This window comes from Arachis ipaensis, chromosome B05, assembly GCF_000816755.2.
Source record: "Arachis ipaensis cultivar K30076 chromosome B05, Araip1.1, whole genome shotgun sequence".
NCBI classification, from domain to species: Eukaryota; Viridiplantae; Streptophyta; class Magnoliopsida; order Fabales; family Fabaceae; genus Arachis; species Arachis ipaensis.
In genome coordinates, this window is record NC_029789.2 from 13,320,322 (window position 1) to 13,340,612 (window position 20,291).

At 35.6% G+C, this 20,291-nt stretch overlaps 2 protein-coding genes across 2 annotated transcripts; both read right to left on the reverse strand.

Annotated features, from left to right (window-relative positions):
• Positions 9,072-10,250, reverse strand: LOC107640186 (protein NYNRIN-like). Its single transcript, XM_016343735.1, has 2 exons — positions 9,831-10,250; positions 9,072-9,659 (listed from the first exon to the last, which is right to left on the reverse strand). Exons 1-2 carry the CDS (start codon positions 10,248-10,250, stop codon positions 9,072-9,074), a joined length of 1,008 nt encoding a protein of 335 aa, XP_016199221.1.
• On the reverse strand, positions 10,295-11,995 carry LOC107640187. The gene is made up of 3 exons (XM_016343736.1): positions 11,776-11,995; positions 11,106-11,208; positions 10,295-10,982 (listed from the first exon to the last, which is right to left on the reverse strand). The coding sequence occupies exons 1-3, from the start codon at positions 11,993-11,995 to the stop codon at positions 10,295-10,297; spliced, it is 1,011 nt and encodes a 336-aa protein (XP_016199222.1).

The following is a 20,291-nucleotide window of genomic DNA, read 5'->3' on the forward strand; positions in this document are numbered from 1 at the left end:
TCTGTCTAAAATTAGCCCAAATCTTTTGAGTTTATTTGATACAACATAAAATTTCAAACATTAAATTATATCGATAAATAGGTTAAAAAAATTTTGGTTTATTTGATACATCATAAAATTTCAAACATTAAATTAGATTGATAAATAAGCTAAAAAATTTAGATATAGAAGTAGGATGAGTAATATATTTTAACATTATAATTTTTAGTATTTTTTAAAATTATGGGAGGTACATAAATCGGAGGGTTCAATCTGTGTTTAAAAAATAAAAAAAAACTAGAGTACACAAATCGGACGGGCTGATTTGTGTACTCCAAATTTTTTTAATTTTTTAAACACAAATCGGAAGGTCCGAGTATAAAAATTGGACGGTCCGATCTCTGTACCTCTTAAAAATTGGACGTCCAATTTGTACTCCCTAAATTAAATCATCCCATATTTTAAAAAAATATCATAGCAGATCACAATTAAAAAAAATACCATTATTAATCTAATGTTAAAAAATAAAAACAAAAATGTGTGATAAACAATCTAACAATCTATCTATTCTATTATATAAAAATCGAATTTCTGCCCTTAATGATGAAGCTGACGTGGCATGCTTCTAAAAGTGTTTTTCGATTTATTTCTTTTAACGCATTAAATACAAGTTATTACGATAAACTAACTATATCAACTAATTAATTTGATTAGATATTTAAATCTCATATAGTTTATTATAATTTATATCAATTTGATTTAGTATAATTTCCAAATTTATTTATTTTAATATTCTGTTAGTATTTTTTAATTTATTTCTTTTAATTTATTAAACCAAATTTATTATGTGTACTAATTAATTAATTTGATTAATTTATTAGTCATTAAAATAATAAATCTATGAATAAAATAGGCAACTGAAATATTTTCAACTAATAATTAAATCAAATAAAATCAAATCATATATATTGAACTAAATTCAAATTATGGGAATTAAAAACTAAATTAAAATAAGATAATTTCTTACTTATTCAAGTTGAGTGCAATAAATACAAATTAATTTTGTTAGATAATCATAGTTGTTTGGTCTACTATATATAGATGGACACACAAAATTATAAGAATCATGATTTTTATCGTTCTTGTTATTTCAACTCTTCTTTTCTTCTTTTTTTTCTTTATGTATAATTTTTTTATGTATAAATGTACCCAAAATGAGAAAGTACGAATGATTATTTTATTGATTGTTTGATAAATAAAATTAATTTTGTTAGATAATCATGGTCTTTTGATCTTCTATATATAAATAGCCACACAACATTATAAAAATCATCATTTTTATCGCTTTTATTATTTCAACTTTTTTTTTATGTATAAATGTACTCAAAATGAGAAAGTATGAATGAGTGTTTTATTAATTGTTTATTTGACAAATATTATAGTTTGAAAATATCTCAATTTAGGCATTCTACCGCTGTCGATGAAAGTTGAACTTGTAGTAATTCATGGTGACCATGATATTTTTTGTAATATTACATAAAAAAATATTTTTAAAATAAATATACCTATTGTAATTAATTTTCTTTGTCAATCTGTTATCTTTTACCTAACAAATAATATCCATGTTGAATATATTATTTTCATCAGAAGACATACATAATTGATTGATAATTCTATATATAAAAATACTTATATAGTAACTAAATACTATATTGTTATCTTGCTAAAGTTAATTCTCCTATGATTATGCAAATGTATAGCACTATCAGGTAAAAATTGATTGGATTACATTTATTTTCAACGAGGTAGGTGATCTTTTAGGCCAAATCACGGTCAAAGTTGAGTAAAATTTACTAACAATACAAATACTTTTTATTTTTAATACCCAATAATAAATATATAAATTAAAACTAATATTGTTTCGTACAAAATCATAAAATGTATAGCATACTCAAAACATATCCAATCCGTATTAACTGTCATTGTTTATCAGTTACATTATGATAAATCTGGTTATTAAAAAAGATTAAAATTAACTTAAATATACACAATATTATTTCATACTTTTTATTTTTATTTTATTATCATAAAAAGTCATACATATTATAAGAGAACCTCATCTTTTTACAATCGGTTCTTCCATTCAATAGTTTTTATAAAGAAAAAAGCATAATAATATTGTGTTTGGCAAGAATATATGAAATTTTGAAAGGTTGAAGCATAGGTTTAGTCCTTAACATATTCGTAGATAAAGTGAATATTGAAACAATGCATTTGCGTATTAAAAACTGAAACAATGTATTTGCGTAATATTGAGGATCAAACAATTTAGTTGCGTAAATTGCCCTTTATTTTATATATAAATGTATCCAAAATGAGAAAGTACGGATGAGTGTTTTATTGATTGTTTATTTGATTAATATATCTCAGTTTGAGCATTCTACTACTCTGGATAGAAGTTGACCTGTAACAATTCAAAGTGGTCAATGTATTTTTTTATAGTATTAGATAGAAAAATATTTATTAAAATGAATATACCCATTGTAATGAATTTTTTTCAATTGTTATATTTTTATGTCAGTTGTGTAAATTCTTTGAAAGCACAAGATAATAAAATAGGTTACTTTAATATCATTAGAAGCTAAATTTTATGGTTCAAATAAGCACCACTAATTATATTAAAAAAGTAATTTTGTAATAATAATGTGATTTACATATTAATTTTTTCGAGTAAATTCATTTCAAATTGTAGAAATTAGATTCAATTACGCTAAAATTTTAAAGGTAATATAGAATTTGACAACAAAATTAACATTCATTAAGAAAATAAATTTATTTATGGCTATTTTCTAATTATAAATAATAACAAGACTTATGAAAAAATAATAATGTCATCATATTTATTAATTAAATAATAAATTTGGTAGTTGATAGTTTTATAGGCAGAAATTATTAAGTAATTACATAAAAATTAGCAACGAACAAGCAATAAAAATTCAGAAAAAAATCTATTATATAATACTAATTTCATAATTAAAATATGTCACATATCATATTCTCATATATTCTATTTATTATCTATTCTATTATATAAAAATCAGGTTTTTGCACGTAATGATAGAATTGACGTGACATGCTTATGAGGGTGTTTAGCAATTTGTTTATTTTAACTCATTAAATATAATTTATTATGATAAATTTGTTGAAATTTTCTCAGTCCAAAGATTATCTATGTTAAATCATTAAGAAAGAAAATACTGGATGCGGAAGCGTACCTGAATTCATAAACATGAATCATGATCAGAAGAGTTGATTTTGTGGTTCTTTCGATCTTCCTCAACCAAAGCCTTATGTATCCCTAGACGGTTGAATTGTAACTCTTCTGATGGGGAAAGAGCGACAAAGGCGGCTTTGGTGTATTGGGGACCGAAACCATGAAGGCACTATTTATATTTGAGCATGGCACCCATTAAACCCTAAAACCCAAATAAAATAATATCTAAAGTCCAAAAGATAATATATCTAAAATCCAAAAGATAATTATCTAAAGAACAAAAGATAATATATGGTTTTATTCTCATTTAATTCCAAATCAAGAGTAATAATGACTTATTCAATTTAGCATTTATAACAATAAATGATATCACCATTATATAAGTCATTTAATTTGAAATAGCATAATTTGTGATTATAATTAATATATGTATTGCCCACAAACAAATTAGGAAATTAAAATAATTTCCTAACAATCTCCCACTTGGGTTATACATATATTCTTTCTTGACATAATCACATCTTATAAACTTTATACGCGCATCTGAATGCTATTTCTCTCATTACTTTAACAATCTGGTCCATCTCATACATTAGATATGGAACTACCGCAGCTTTTATCACATTAATGTTGTGACTAAACCACGACAATCACTATCCTAATATACTTAACGACATAGATCAAATTTGGATGAATAATATGGAAATTACATGCCAAGTGATCTCATGCATGTCTATTTCTGGCTGGTCCAATTTTAAAACTTTATTGAGATCAAACACAATACAAATATTGGAAAATGAACATTTCACATAACATGAAATAAACCATCAACTTAATTCTGCAGAAAAATAACTCAATATCTGTCATAGGACATATAGCATAAAATAAACTCCCACTAAACCAAGGCATCACAAATATTGACACCTATCCGAGCAGTGTGCTCATAAAAGACTTTAGGGATCAATTCCTTGGTTATTGAGTTTGCTAGCATATACTCTGTTCCTATATGTTCTATGAAAATCTGTTTTTCTTAACATTTCTCCTTGACAACTAAGAGCTTGATGTCTGTATGCTTCGATTTTGTCAAGCTCTTATTGTTGCTGGAGTATAGTACTACTGACTTATTGTCACAAAATCTATCTATTCTATTATATAAAAATCAGATTTTTGCACTTAATGATGGAGCTGACATGGCGTGCTTCTAAAAGTGTTTCCCGATTTTAACGCATTAAATACAAGTTATTACGATAAACTAACTATATCAACTAATTGATTTGATTAGATATTTAAATATCATATAGTTTATTATAATTTATATCAATTTGATTTGGTAGTTGTTATGTCAATTTTTAGCAAATCGATGGTGGTTCGATTCTAATAGTTTGGAAACGAAACCTACTCCTCTTTGTAGGTACCAGTTCTTCTAAAAGTGCATCAAAGTGTCTTTCATTAGGTAAATTTTGGGAATAAAGATAAATTAAACTTTGTAAATTGAAAAAAGAATAGAAAAGAAATAAAATTTTCAGAAAGGAAATTGTTTACAAATAAAAGATAATTTGCATTGAAATTAAAAATAAAGCAATAAAATGCCTTTGATTAGATCAAAGGACTTTGGCATGCAAAATTAAAATGCAGAAGGATAAATTGAACAATATAAATAAAGAACACTTGGAAAGTAAATTTACTTGAAATGTTAAATTTACAGAAACTAAATTGAAAGAGTGAAAAGATGGAAGGAACACTACAGAAAAAATTACTCGATTGCAGACTTAGGAATTCCTTGGGATGTGAGTGTGCTTGAGTGTTTTTCTGAGTAAAAATTCCAACCCTTATTCCATAACGCTTCCTAGTATTTATAATTTATCTTACATAACTGACAGTTCACTACAATTGATTACAAGATTACAACTTTGAATGCAATTCTTCTTGGTAACCGTTCCCGCCGCTTGATTGTAGACGTTTCCCATGATTTTCTCGTGTGATAGAAGCCTTTAACTGTTCCACTACGATAACTATTTGACCCGCTTATCAGATGCCTTACTCAATTATTCATTTCGAATATCTTATTCGATTAGACCTATCCAATTAATAAGTCACTTGAAATCCAATTTGCGCTAATCACTTTCAACCCCACGCTTACGCGTACATCTTCTCGAGAAATCGTCCCTGACTTATTCCGAATCAACTTACTTTCATCGAAAATATTTTTTTATCAACAAATTGCCCCCTTGGATTAATGTGTTTGCCTTCGATAACATTATTAGAAAATAAAACACTTAATCCAAAATTGAAAACGTCAGTTCTCAAATCAATAATAATTGTCATTTAAACTCCCCATTAATACTGACCCACTTGGCACATCTCCCGAAACTTGCGCTTTCTCTCTCTTACCACTTCATCTTCTTCACGAAGTTACCTCTATTCGCATCCCTTTCATAATAACGGCTACAGTAATACTTTAAATTCATCATTCTCACCTTTGTTCAAATCTTTCGAAACTCATTATTCTTTGAATCCTTCTTACATCGAGAACTTCCTCACAACATCCTCAACCTTTAGTCTCCCCTTTTTTATTCAACAATGGCTGGTTTCTCCTCTCACGCTGCCACCCAAGACAAGGGTAAAGGTTTTGCAGTAACACCGCCATCTCCACCGGCCCTTCGCATTCTTAATCAAGTCAATGATGAAGTCATTGACGATCCCCATTTGCAAATAAATGACACTAGAATCTTAATCCCCTTCACAATCAGTGCAAATACGCACTGTTTTCTTGGACCAATTGAATCTCTTGAGAGAGCAAACAAAACTTTCTTTTTTCCCAAGCGCTGAAGGGGAAGATTTGCTGATAAACCAGGCTTTTAACATCTCTCATTTCATCAATCAGAAATCCTTCAGAAATAATTCAAAAATTAATCCTCAAGGATTCGATTTCACAGCTTGGTACCAATGCCTCGAACCCACAAAAAATGCTAACTGGGGAGCCTTAGGAACACAGGAACTTCTAAGGCTCTCTCATTTCTTACTCACAATATACCCTTGGATGATTGGGGCTGTGACTTATTTCTGGAACAGGACAACCAACAACTTCCACCTTCCTTGCGGAATGATCGGAATGTCTCTCCTTGATATAGCTGCTATTACAGGACTCCCAATAAATTCTCTAGATTGTACCCCTGACATGCAATCCAAGCACCAGTATAATGTCATCTTAACCAACTCCTACAGCGACTTCATTGCCCATAACATGGGTGAAGAAGGTACAAAAATCACAGATGATGAACATGTAGCCTTCTTATTTTATTGGTTAAACGCAATCCTGTTCTGCTCTCGAAGCGTACAAATGTCAAAGTTCTTCCTTCTCCTAGCTACTCTTCTTCATGAAGGGAAAGTTCTCAACTTGGCCAAGCTTCTTTTAGGGCACATTTTTGAAGAGCTTGGTCAATTTGTTTGTAACCTCTGAGACAATAAAATAATCAGTGCAGGAAGTCCTCTGTGGCTTCAATTATGGCTCAATGCCATTTTTGAGAATTTTATGACAAAACCTGAAGGTGGCAGTACTGACAAGCAACACATTGAAGGTTTTCAATTGTCTAATTACAAACCCAATTTTCTGAACACCCAATCAAACGAAGATAGATTCTGGGTTGTTTTCTCTCTTTTTCATTCTTGCAAAGATTTTGACAATGACCAACTCAATTTAACTCCTTTTATGTGTCGCAATTGCGGCCCTGCCTGGCTGGATCGTTTACTCTTTCCTAACACTAATGAAGATAGTGAATTGCAAACCGAATTTGGGCAAACCTGCTGGCTGTTCAAGTAATTTCGATAGGGTTGCCTTTACACAAAAAAGAAAGGTTCAAGATAACCCTATATGCTTCTCATTTAACAGCCAGACAACTTGGGTTTTCTCAAGCTATCCCAACAGCACAACCTCGACATGGTGATCCATTCTGCCACATTGCTCTAACATCTCAAGAAGATTTCAATGCCTGTCTCTTAAAAAATCAACAACGGAAGGACCGCTTCAACTTCTTGATCTATGAACGCAGCTCATACATCACCAAATCCTGTTTCGAATGGTGGGCTACTTACTATTCAAGGTATACCCGTACCTTAGAAGAAATTCAACAAACTGCTGTTCGAACAGTCCCTGTCGCTGAAAGTTCCCCAAAAAGAACTCACAAAAGGAAAGCTGACACTGCTCGACCACCACCACACAAAAGTAGAAGGACTCCTACCAGAACCTCTCGAAAGGTAACTGTTTTTACTCATAACTTTTCTTTTTAACTTAAAATGTTCTACAAATTGTATTTTCTTAACCATACTCAATTCTGAACTTCTTACCAGTTACTGCTGCCATCATCAAGCGAAAGCGCTGATGAAAGTGAGCCAACCAATAAAGATACTATCGCTGCCTCCTTCCAATCGGAAGATATAGCCAATTCGGATCCTGGTCCTCAGCTGGTACAGAAACCCAGACTTCTTCCGGTAACACAATCATCTCTATCCACATTTTCATTCAAATTAAAATAGATTCTGAATTTATAACTGTGTACCTTTTATACCAGCCTACCACTGTTGCCCATTCAATTTCATCCTCTGTGGCTCCTGATCAACTAATTCTGCAACAACAAAATGACCCAGAGCACTCCACATCACATGACTCAATTCAATTCACAGAGCCTATTTAGCCAATTCCAGCTGTTTTTCCACCTCCTCTTCATACAACACAGGTGGTTGATCTGATGGCAAATCCCTTGCAGCACTCTCCAGTAGACACCCATATACTTGAGTTGATTTCACCAAACAATCAAACTACATTTTCTGCAGAAAACTAGGTAGCTCCAGATTCTGACTCTGCTTCTAGAATCGCTGACACCACCAATTAAGATTCTTCCCGATCTAGGGTCTTAGAGACTCCTCCCAAACCACCTAGTCCTCTTCAACAGGCTGGTTTTAAAACTCCCCCTAGACAAGTGTCTGAAACATTGGATGCCTCTACTACTCCACAAGTGCTACATTGGCCAGTTTGATCTTTGTTCTAGACCAAGTTATTCAAGAGGATGAAGTGCCTGTACCAATACCAACACTTCCAAGGCCTGCTACATCAAAACCTTCATTTGAATTAAGTGCTGACACCCGAGAACAGCTTCAATCACTTATAAAGCTTCTGGATCATCCACCTGCCACATGGGTTAATGATACAATTCTTAACCAACTTTTGTTTGAGCTTTTGAATTCTTCTATTGAGCTATCAGCCTCTTTACTTTATTCTAATTTAATTCAAAAATTCAAGCAACTACTCAATGAGAGCATAGCTTCTCAATTCCAAAACCAAGAAATGGAGAAAGAAGAAGCAAAGGTCCAATCTAGTATAGAGAGTTGTATTACAGCCTCTCGACCAGTTCAAGTCTCCCATGAAGAATTCGATTTGAGGATTGCTCATGCTATTTCCGTTCAAGCTTTTTATGACAAAGAGGAAACAAAACTTGAAGCAGAACTGGCTCAAATTAATGAAAAACTTACCAGAATACGTCAAAGATGAGCTATCATAGCCAAGCCTCTAGCTTTCGCTCAACAAGAACAACAACATCTCATCCAGGAGCTTATTTCGATCCAGACCAAACAGGAAGAATATGAAGAACAACTCAAAAAGATCCACTTTGACAAATTCAAACAAGCTGAAGTGCTTTTAACTTTGGCCAACAGGAGGGCAAAACTTCGCTCTGATTTAGCAAAATTACTAGCACCTTGAAGTTTTTCATTTCTCTTTGTATGACTATCTTTTCTATTTTCTAGACTTATGCATGTTGAACTTTTAATTCTGCCAACAATAGTATTGCTTCAAGTATTTTCCATTAATCGAGTTAATTACTCTTTCTGACTCGATATCTTTAATCAGATAAGCATTTCCCGAATATGTTCCTATCACTTGGAAAGGACCCTCCCAAGTATGGGACCATTTACCAAGAAATTTCAATTTCTTTTCCATTGGCAAGATAACTTTCAAAACCAATTCACCTATATTAAAAGACTTTTCCTTGATTCGATGATTGTAACTTCGAGCAATACTTGCTTTCTGTCGAATCATGTTATCGAGTGCCAAAATTCGCTCCGAATCTAACTCGCTCAATTCATCGAATATTGCATTCCAATAATCATCGACTAGTAAATTACTCTGCTTTGATATTCTTAAAGTATTTAGATTTATCTCTAGTGGTAACACTGCATCATGACCATACACCAACTTATATGGCGAAGTACCTGTCGAACCCCTTGGTGAGTTTCGATAAGCCCACAAGACTTGGCTTAAAGTTTCATGCCATGTTCGTGGCTTATTTCCAATATGTTTTTTTTTTATCAAACTTATCAAAATCTTATATGCTGCTTCTACTTGCCCATTAGCCTGTGCATAATAAGGAGTCGAGGTAACCATATTAATACTTCTCGAAGCTGCAAAATTTTTAATTCGCTGACCAGTAAACATTGTTCCTTGATCAGTACTTAATGTTTGAGGAATTCCAAATTGATGGATAATATATTCCTCAATAAAATCTATTATCTCACCTTAACTTACTTCTATCGAGGGAATCGCTTCAACCCATTTTGTAAAATAATCAATTGCTACTAAGATAAACTTGTGTTGTTTTGATGAAGGAGGATGAATTAACCCAATTAAATTCAAAGCCCAACCTTTAAATGGCCATGGCTTTATTATCGAATGTAATTCGGATGCTGGGATTTGTTGAATCGAGCCATGTTTCTGGCATTCTAGACATGCTTTTGCATAATCAATGCAATCTTTAATCATGGATGGCCAATATACATGATTGCAATATAACACCCACCTCATTTTTTTTCCAGCCTGATGGGCACCGCATATCCCATTGTGAACTTCACCCAAAGCAATATTTTGGTCATTTTGACCCAAACATCTCGATAAACTCCCATCGATACCTTTCTTATACAATTCATCAGCCATCAAAACAAAATTCATTGCTCGTAATTTCATCTTTCTATCGACTGGGATACTGGGATCTTTCAGATACTTAGCAACAGGCTTCCTCCAATCAACATCTTCCCATTCATCGATGCACAAACTTCCCTTTCATTTGCAGGAACTAAAATCTGATGAATACTGGCCAATTTCTTAAAGGTTCCTGAACCGATTTTGTACTTCGAAGAAATCTGGGCTAATTCATTAGCCATTTCATTTTGAATTCTTGGAATATGAACCAAAGAAACCTTTTGAAAAGACGTTAACAACTCCCAAGCAGTCGTCAAATACTTCTGTAACCTCTCATTATTACATTTAAATTCTTTCAATAACTGCTTCAAAACCAACTGGGAATCCCCTAATATCTGAACTTCCAAAACTCCCTTATTAATTAAGATTTCGAGGCCCAAAATCAAAGCTTCGTACTCTGCCTCATTATTCAAACAAGGATATTTTATTTCGAATACAAATTTTGACGGAATTCTTTCTGGTGAAACAATTAAAATTCCAACTCCTGCGCCATCTTTATGTTTTGACCCATCAAAATACAACTTCCAATAATCGACTTTTACTTCTATTACATTTTTCCCCTGGTCATTTAGATCTTCCGAATTATCTACAAGAAAATCTGCAATGACCTGCCCTTTTACAGCCTTGGCTGGGACATATTGTAGATCGAACTCTGTTAATGCTAGCATCCATTTTCCCAATCGTCCGCGCAACATCGGGAAGCTTAACATATTTTTGATTAAGTTAGTTTGTGCAATAACTTTTACCAATTTAGCCACCATATAACACTTTAGTTTCATACAAGCATGATATAGAGACAGACACAATTTTTTGATCGGGGAATACCTCGTTTTGATATCAGTTAAAACTCGACTAAGGTAATAAACTGCCCGCTCATGCCCATTTTCATCATCTTGGGCTAACATACACCCTATAGTATTTTCAGATGCTGCAATATATAATTTTAAGGGTTCAGATGGTCGAACATTCGCCATAATCGGGGCTTTAGACAAGTAAATCTTAATCAAATCGAATGCCAACTGATGCTCTGTTGTCCAATTGAATTGTGAATCATTTTTTAGTTTCACTAAAGGTGCAAACACTCTAGTTTGATCTGAAAGAATCGAAATGAATCTTCGAAGATAATTTACCTTATCCAAAAAAGATTGTACTTCTTTCTTCGATTTGGGTGCAGACAACGCCAATATCGCATCTGCTTTATTTTTGTCGATGGCAATCCCTTTTTTATGAACAATAAAACCCAAAAAATTCCAGCCGATACACCAAAAGCACATTTCAAAAGATTCATCTTTAAGCCTTTCTTCCTCATAGTAAGGAATGCTCTCCTTAAATGATCGATGTGCTGACTCACCGAAATCGATTGAACCATAACGTCATCGATATACACTTCCATAAATTTCCCAATAAACTCATAGAAAATAGCATTCATTGTCCACTGATATGTTGCCCCAGCATTTTTCAAGCCAAAAGGCATAACTACCCATTTCATATGTACCTAATGCCCCAGGACAACGAAAGGCAGTTTTAGCCACATCATCTTCTGCAATAAAAATTTGGTTATATCCAGAACAACCATCGATAAAACTAAGTATTTCATTTCCAGCTGCAGAATCGATTAACATATCTGCGATAGGCATAAAATATTCATCTTTTGGGGTAGCATTATTCAAATCTCGAAAATCGATGCATACTCTCAACTTCCCATTCTTCTTCATGACAGGGACAATATTTGACACTCACTCAACATAACGTACATTTCGAATAAATTTTGCTTTGATCAAGCGTTCTATCTCTTCTTTAATTTTTATATTAATCTCAGGAGCAAAACGTCTTGGAGTCTATTTCACAGGTCGAGCATTGGGTTTCAATGCTAATCGATGTTCCACTAGTGAACGATCGAGACTTGGCATCTCATGATAATCCCACGCAAAACAATCTTTAAACTCATGTAAAAGGTTAAAGAGTTCAGTTCGAAAAGGATCAACAAGATCCTTACAAATATATATAATTCGAACATCATCAAGAGTCCCCAGATTAACTTCCTCTAAGGGATCTTGAGATTCAAACCCTTTATAATAATCATCATCTTTTATTGAGTATTTCTCAAAACCCAATGGTTCTAAATCATAAATGCAATCAAAAGTGAAATCAATAGAATCATCAGAAACAGAAGAAACTTGATCATTGATTAAATCAGCATTACTTATATTTTCTACACAATGAGCCTTTGCTATTAAATCGGCAGTCCGGCTTGCATCATTATTTTCATTACAAGAAATAGGGAAATCATAACTAAATTCGACTAAAGACACCGAATCAAACACATTACAACTAATAACATTTCTACCCCTATGTGATTCAACTTCATCAGAAGAATCAACTTTATTCTCTAATAACTGAAAATTATTTAAATAATTATGTAATATTACCAGGTAGTCGGAAACTTCCTCAACCTGGTCCATAGAGCAGTTTCTCCAAGACCTTCAAGAAAGACACTCCGAACCAGTCGGCTCAAAGCCCAATTATGGATAATGTAACTTCACCGAGAGGCCTTCAGAGGATAGATAGCAACCTTCACAATTATAAGAATTTAGTGTCCGATCAACATTCAGAGGCTTCAGTTTAGACTTGTACATCCTGAAATCAACGTGCAGTTGTTCGACATACAAGTTCGAATCTACCTTAATGATTTTAGGTTTACCATCTTTTGTCCACAGAAGAACACTCAGATGCACAGTGGAAGGAACTGCACCCACACCATGGATCCAATCTCGCCTAGCAAAGCCTTATAGCTTGCTCTTGATGGAATCACCACAAAGACAGTATTACGCTCAGATGAGCCAATCTTCACAGTCAGAGTAACCAACCCTCTGGCCAAAGTCGAAGTCCCACTGAAGTCTGTCACAGTAATATTTGTAGGGACTAAATCATTAGGATGTTTACCCACTTTGATTAACATCCTCTCAAGCAACAGACTGATTGCAACATGGTGCACGAATTGTAAATCACACTTTTACACAACTCGTACCACTAACCAGCAAGTGCACTGGGTCGTCCAAGTAATACCTTACGTGAGTAAGGGTCGAATCCCACGGAGATTGTTGGCTTGAAGCAATCTATGGTTATCTTGTAACTCTTATTCAGGATATCAATTATAATTATCAGTTTGAATTGCGAAGAATAAAAGAGCATGAAATAAATACTTGTTATGCAGTAATGGAGAGTATGTTGGAGTTTTGGAGATGCTTTGTCTTCTGAATCTCTGCTTTCCCCCTGTCTTCTTCTTCACGCAGGCAAGGTTCTTCCTATGGAAATTTGTGTGTTGGTGGATCACCGTTGTCAATGGCTACCATCCGTCCTCTCAGTGAAAATGGTCCAGGTGCACTGTCACCGCACGGCTAATCATCTGTCGGTTCTCACTCATGCTGGAATAGGATCCATTGATCCTTTTGCGTCTGTCACTACGCCCAACCTTGTGAGTTTGAAGCTCGTCACAGTCATTCAATCCCTGAATCCTACTCGGAATACCACAGACAAGGTTTAGACTTTCCGGATTCTCAAGAATGCTGCCAATAGATTCTAGCTTATACCACAAAGATTCTGATTAAGGAATCCAAGAGATACTCATTCAATTGAAGGTAGAACGGAGGTGGTTGTCAGGCACGCGTTCATAGGTTGAGAATGGTGATGAGTGTCACGGATCATCACATCCATCATATTGAAGTGCGAATGAACATCTTAGATAGAAACAAGCGTGTTTGAATGGAAAACAGAAATAATTGCATTAATTCATCGAGACACAGCAGAGCTCCTCACCCCCAACAATGGAGTTTAGAGACTCATGCCGTCAAAGAGTACAAAGTTCAGATCTAAAATGTCATGAGGTGCAAAATAAATCTCTAAAAGTTGTTTAAATACTAAACTAGTAACCTAGGTTCACAGAAAATGAGTAAACTGAGATAGATAGTGCAGAAATCTACTTCTGGGGCCCACTTGGTGTGTGCTGGGGCTGAGACTTGAGCTTTTCACCTACCTGGGCTGTTTCTGGAGTCAAACACCAGGTTGTAACCTGTTTTGGGCATTTAACTCCAATTTGCAACCTGTTTCTGGCGTTTAACGCCAGAATGGAACATGGAACTGGCTTTAAATGCCAGTTTACGTCATTCATCATCGAGCAAAGTATGGACTATTATATATTGCTGGAAAGCCCTAGATGTCTACTTTCCAACCCAATTGAGAGCGTGCCAATTGGACTCTTGTAGCTCCAAAAGATCCATTCCGAGTGGAGGGAGGTCAGAATCCAACAGCATCAGCAGTCCTTTTTCAGCCTGAATAAGATTTTTGCTCAGCTCCCTCAATTTCAGCCAGAAAATACCTGAAATCACAGAAAAACACACAAACTCATAGTAAAGTCCAGAAATATAATTTTTAATTAAAAAATAATAAAAATATAATAAAAACTAACTAAATCATAATAAAAATATACTAAAAACAATGCCAAAAAGCGTATAAATTATCCGCTCATCACAACACCAAACTTAAATTATTGCTTGTTCAAGGATGAATTTGAAATTCATGTACTTCTTGTTCTTTTGCTTTTAGAACATTTTTCATTTAAAAGAGGTGAAAGATTCATGGAATTATTCATAGCTTTAAGACATAGACACTAGACACTAATGATCATGTAGTAAAGACACAAACAATAAGCATAGTAAATGAAAAACAGGAAATTTAGAACAAGGAGATTAAGGAACGGGTCCACCTTAGTGAGGGCGGCGTCTTCCTCTTCTTGAAAAACCAATGGTGCTCTTGAGCTCCTCTATGTCTCTTCCTTGTCTTTGTTGCTCCTCTCTCATAGCTCTTTGATCTTTTCTAATCTCATGGAGGATGATGGATTGCTCTTGGTTCTCCATCCTTAGTTGTTCCATGTTGGAACTTAATTCTCCTAAGGAAGTGTTGATTTGCTCCCAATAGTTCTGTGGAGGAAAGTGCATCCCTTGAGGTATTAGTGGTTATGGAAAAAAAAAAGCAATGCTTTTTCCACACCAAACTTAAAATGTTTGCTCGTCCTCGAGCAAAAGAAGAAAGAAATGATGAGAAGAAGAAGAGATGGAGTTGTGTTGATGGTTTGAATTTGAGTGGGTGGGTGTAGGTGGGTTGTATGATGGTTTTAGGGGAGTAATGGAGGTGATTGGTGGAGGTTATTTTGGGGAAGAGTATTATAGAAAGGTGTGAAGAGGAGAGAAGAGGAGGTGGGGTAAGTGGGGATCCTGTGGGGTCCACAGATCCAGAGGGGTCAAGGACTTAACATCCCTGCTCCAATTAGGCGTGTAAAATGCCCTCTGTATGCAATCCTGGCGTTTAACGCCAGACTACTGCCTGTTTCTGGCGTTTAACGCTAGATTGATGCTTGTTTCTGGCGTTAAACGCCAGCTTGGTGCCTGTTTCTGGCATTAAACGCCAGCTTGGTGCCTGTTTCTGGCGTTAAACGCCAGATTGATGCTTGTTTCTGGCGTTTAAACGCCAGACTGTTCTTCCTCCAGGGTGTGCTATTTTTAATGCTATTTTTCACTCTGTTTTTGATTTTTCAGTAGTTTTTGTGACTTCACATGATCATCAACCTAAAGAAGACATAAAATAACAATGGAAAATAAATAGATATAATTAAATAACATTGGGTTGCCTCCCAACAAGCGCTTCTTTAATGTCAATAGCTTGACAGTGAGCTCTCATGGAGCCTCACAGATAATCAGAGTAGGGTTGGGGCCTCTCAACACCAAACTTAGAGTTTGGTTGTGGCCTCCCAACACCAAACTTAGAGTTTGAATGTGGGAGTTTTGTTTGACTCTGTATTGAGAGAAGCTTTTCATGCTTCCTCTCCATGGTTACAGAAGGAGAACCTTGAGTCCTATAGTTTGTAATGTCTGCAAACCACGGAGCTTCCTGAATAGCAAACAATTGCTCATCCGGAAAGGTTTCAGAGATCTCAGTAGGAGGGAGGGATGCTCCTGCTACTGGTTCTATCCGGGACAGGTGATCAGCTACTTAATTCTCTGTCCCTTTTCTGTCTCTTATTTTTATATCAAACTCTTACAGAAGCAACACCCATCTTATGAGCCTGGGTTTTGAATCCTGCTTTGTGAGAAGATATTTAAGAGCAGCATGGTCAGTGTACACAATCACTTTGGATCCTACTAAGTAAGATCTAAACTTGTCAATGGCGTAAACTACTGCAAGCAATTCTTTTTCTGTGGTTGTGTAATTTTTCTGGGCATCATTTAAAACGCGGCTAGCATAATAAATGACATGCAGAAGCTTGTCATGCCTCTGTCCCAGTACTGCACCAATGGTATGGTCACTGGCATCACACATTAGTTCGAATGGTAATGTCCAGTCTGGTGCAGAAATAACTGGTGCTGTGACCAGCTTAGCTTTTAGGGTTTCAAACACCTGTAGACACTCTGTGTCAAACACAAATGGCATGTCAGCAGCTAGCAGATTGCTCAAAGGTTTTGCGATTTTTGAAAAATCCTTTATAAACCTCCTATAGAATCCTGCATGCCCCAGAAAGCTTCTGATTGCCTTAACATTGGTGGGTGGTGGTAATTTTTTAATTACCTCTACCTTAGCTTGATCAACCTCTATTCCCTTGTTCGAAATTTTATGCCCAAGGACAATTCCTTCAGTCACCATAAAGTGACATTTTTCCCAATTTAAAACCAGGTTAGTCTCTTGACATCTTTTCAGAACAAGTGCTAGATGGTTAAGACAGGAGCTAAATGAGTCTCCAAATACTGAGAAGTCATCCATGAAGACTTCCAAAAATTTTTCTACCATATCAGAGAAGATAGAGAGCATGCACCTCTAAAAGGTTGCAGGTGCATTGCACAGACCAAAAGGCATTCTTCTGTATGCAAATACTCCAGATGGACATGTGAATGCTGTTTTCTCTTGGTCCTACGGATCTACTGCAATTTGGTTGTAACCTGAATAGCCATCCAAAAAGCAGTAGTATTCATGACCTGCTAGTCTTTCTAGCATTTGGTCTATGAATGGTAAAGGGAAGTGATCCTTCCTGGTGGCTGTATTAAGCCTTCTGTAGTCAATACACATACGCCACCCTGTAACTGTTCTTGTAGGAACCAGTTCATTTTTTTCATTATGAACCACTGTCATACCTCCCTTCTTGGGGACAACATGGACAGGGCTCACCCAGGAGCTATCAGAAATAGGATAAATAATCCCAGCCTCTAGTAACTTAGTGACCTCTTTCTACACCACCTCCTTCATGGCGGGATTTAGCCGCCTCTGTGGTTGAACCACTGGCTTAGCATCATCCTCCAATAGGATCTTGTGCATGCATCTGGCTGGGCTAATGCCCTTAAGATCACTTATGGACCACCCAAGAGCTGTCTTGTGTGTCCTTTGCACCTGAATTAGTGCTTTCTCTTCCTGTGGTTCTAAAGCAGAGCTTATGATTACAGGAAAAGTGTCACCTTCTCCCAGAAATGCATATTTCAGGGATGGTGGTAGTGGTTTGAGCTCGGGTTTAGGAGGTTTCTCCTCTTCTTGAGGAGTTTTTAGGGGTTCTTTTATTTCCTCTAGTTCCTCCAGATCAGGCTGAATATCTTTAAAAATGTCCTCTAGCTCTGATTCGAGACTCTCAGTCATATTGACCTCTTCCACCAGGGAGTCAATGATATCAACGCTCAGGCAGTCTTCTGATGTGTCTGCATGTTGCATAGCTTTGACAACATTCAACTTAAACTCATCCTCATTGACTCTCAGGGTTATCTCCCCTTTTTGGACGTCAATGAGGGTTCGTCCAGTTGCTAGGAATGGTCTTCCTAGAATGAGAGTTACACTCTTGTGCTCCTCCATTTCCAGCACTACAAAGTCAGTAGGGAAGGAAAATGGCCCAACCTTGACAATCATGTCTTCAATTATGCCTGATGGGTATTTAATGGAGCCATCAGCAAGTTGAAGACAGATCCGGGTTGGTTTGACCTCTTCAGTCAAGCCAAGCTTTCTAATAGTGGATGCAGGGATTAGGTTGATGCTTGCCCCAAGATCACATAGAGTTGTCTTGGTACAAGCACCCTCTAATGTGCATGGTATCATAAAGCTTCCAGGATCTTTAAGCTTTTCTGGGAAGCTTTTCAGAATGACTGCACTGCATTTTTCAGTGAGGAGAACTCTTTTAGTTTTTCTCCAATCCTTATTATGACTCAAGATCTCTTTCATGAACTTGGCATAAGAGGGTATTTGCTCAAGTGCCTCTACAAATGGAATCTTTATTTCAAGAGTCCTGAGATAGTCTGCAAAGCGGGCAAATTATTTATCCTGTTCTGCTTGGCGTTGTTTTTGAGGATAAGGTATTTTGGCTTTGTATTCTTCAACCTTAGTTGCTGCAGATTTATTTCCTACAGAGGTGGTTGGAGAAGCCTTTTTAGAGGGGTTGTTATCAGCACTTGTGTGTGTCTGATCCCTCACTGGCATTTGAATGCCAGGGTTAGAAGCTGGATTGGCGTTGGACGCCAACTCCTTACTTGTTCCTGGCGTTTGAACGCCAGAACTGAGCTTCCATTGGGTGTTTGACGCCATCTTCCTGCCTGTTTCTGGCGTTTGAACGCCAGAACTGTGCATGGGTTGGGCGTTTAACGCCAGCTTTGCATTCTTTTCTGGCGTTTGAATGCCAGAATTATTCCTCTCTGGGCTCTTACTGTCCTCAGAGGGATTTTGGATAATATTTTGCTCATCTTCTGTCAGTTATTCTTTTCTTGGCTTTCTGCTGCTCTGAAGTAAGGTATTTAATATTTTCCCACTTCTTAATTGAACTGCCTGGCACTCTTCTGTTATCTGCTTTGATAACTGCTGTTTTGTCTGATTCAATTGTGCCTCCATATTTTTATTAGCATTTTTAGTGTCTTGTAGCATCTCCTTGAATTCTGCCAGCTATTTTGTTAGAAAACACAAATGTTGATTGAGTTCAGCAACTTGTTCTAGAGGACCAAGTCCAGTAGACACTGCTTTGGCTTCTTCTTTTATGGAGGACCCACTACTTATGTACAGATGCTTATTTCTAGCAACTATATCAATAAGCTCTTGAGCCTCTTCAATAGTTTTTCTTATGTGTATACTGTATAGATCCACCAGCTGAGTGGTCTAGAGATACCTGAACTTTTTCTGTAAGCCCGTAGTAGAAGATGTCTAACTGCACCCACTCTGAAAATATTTCAGAGGGGCATTTCCTTAGCATCCCTCTGTACCTCTCCCAGGCGTTATAAAGGGATTCATCATCCTCTTGTTTAAAGTCTTGGATGTCCAGCCGTAGCTGTGTCATCCTTTTTGGAGGGAAATATTGATTCAGGAATTTGTCTGATAACTGTTTCCATGTTCTTATGCTTGCTGTGGGTTGGTTATTTAACCACCTTTTAGCTTGATCTTTTACAGCAAACGGAAACAATAATAGCCTGTATACATCCTGATCTACCTCCTTGTCACGCACTGTGTCAGCAATTTGCAAGAACTGCGCCAGAAACTCAGTAGGTTCTTCCTGTGGAAGACCGAAATACTGACAATTTTGCTGCACCATGACAATGAGCTGAGGATTTAGCTCAAAACTGCTTGCCTTGATGGGGGGTATACAGATGCTACTCCCATATGCAGCAGTAGTGGGGTTAGCATGTGACACCAGAGTCCTTCTGGACTGTTCATTTCCACTTAGGTCCATGATGGAGAAAGGGAGATGATGCGGATTGCAAATAAAATTTTTATTTTTTTATTTTTATTTTTTTTATTTTTTATTTTTTTGAAAACTGAAATTAAAATAAAATAAAATAAAATAAATGAAAAATTGACTATAATTTCGAAAATTAGAAGAAAAAGAAATAAAAAAAATTGAAAACTAAATTAATTAATTAAAAAGATTTGAAAAAAATGTGGGTGAGGATTTTCGAAAAAATGAAGAGAGAGAAATTAGTTAGGAAGTTTTGAAAAAGATATGTCTTA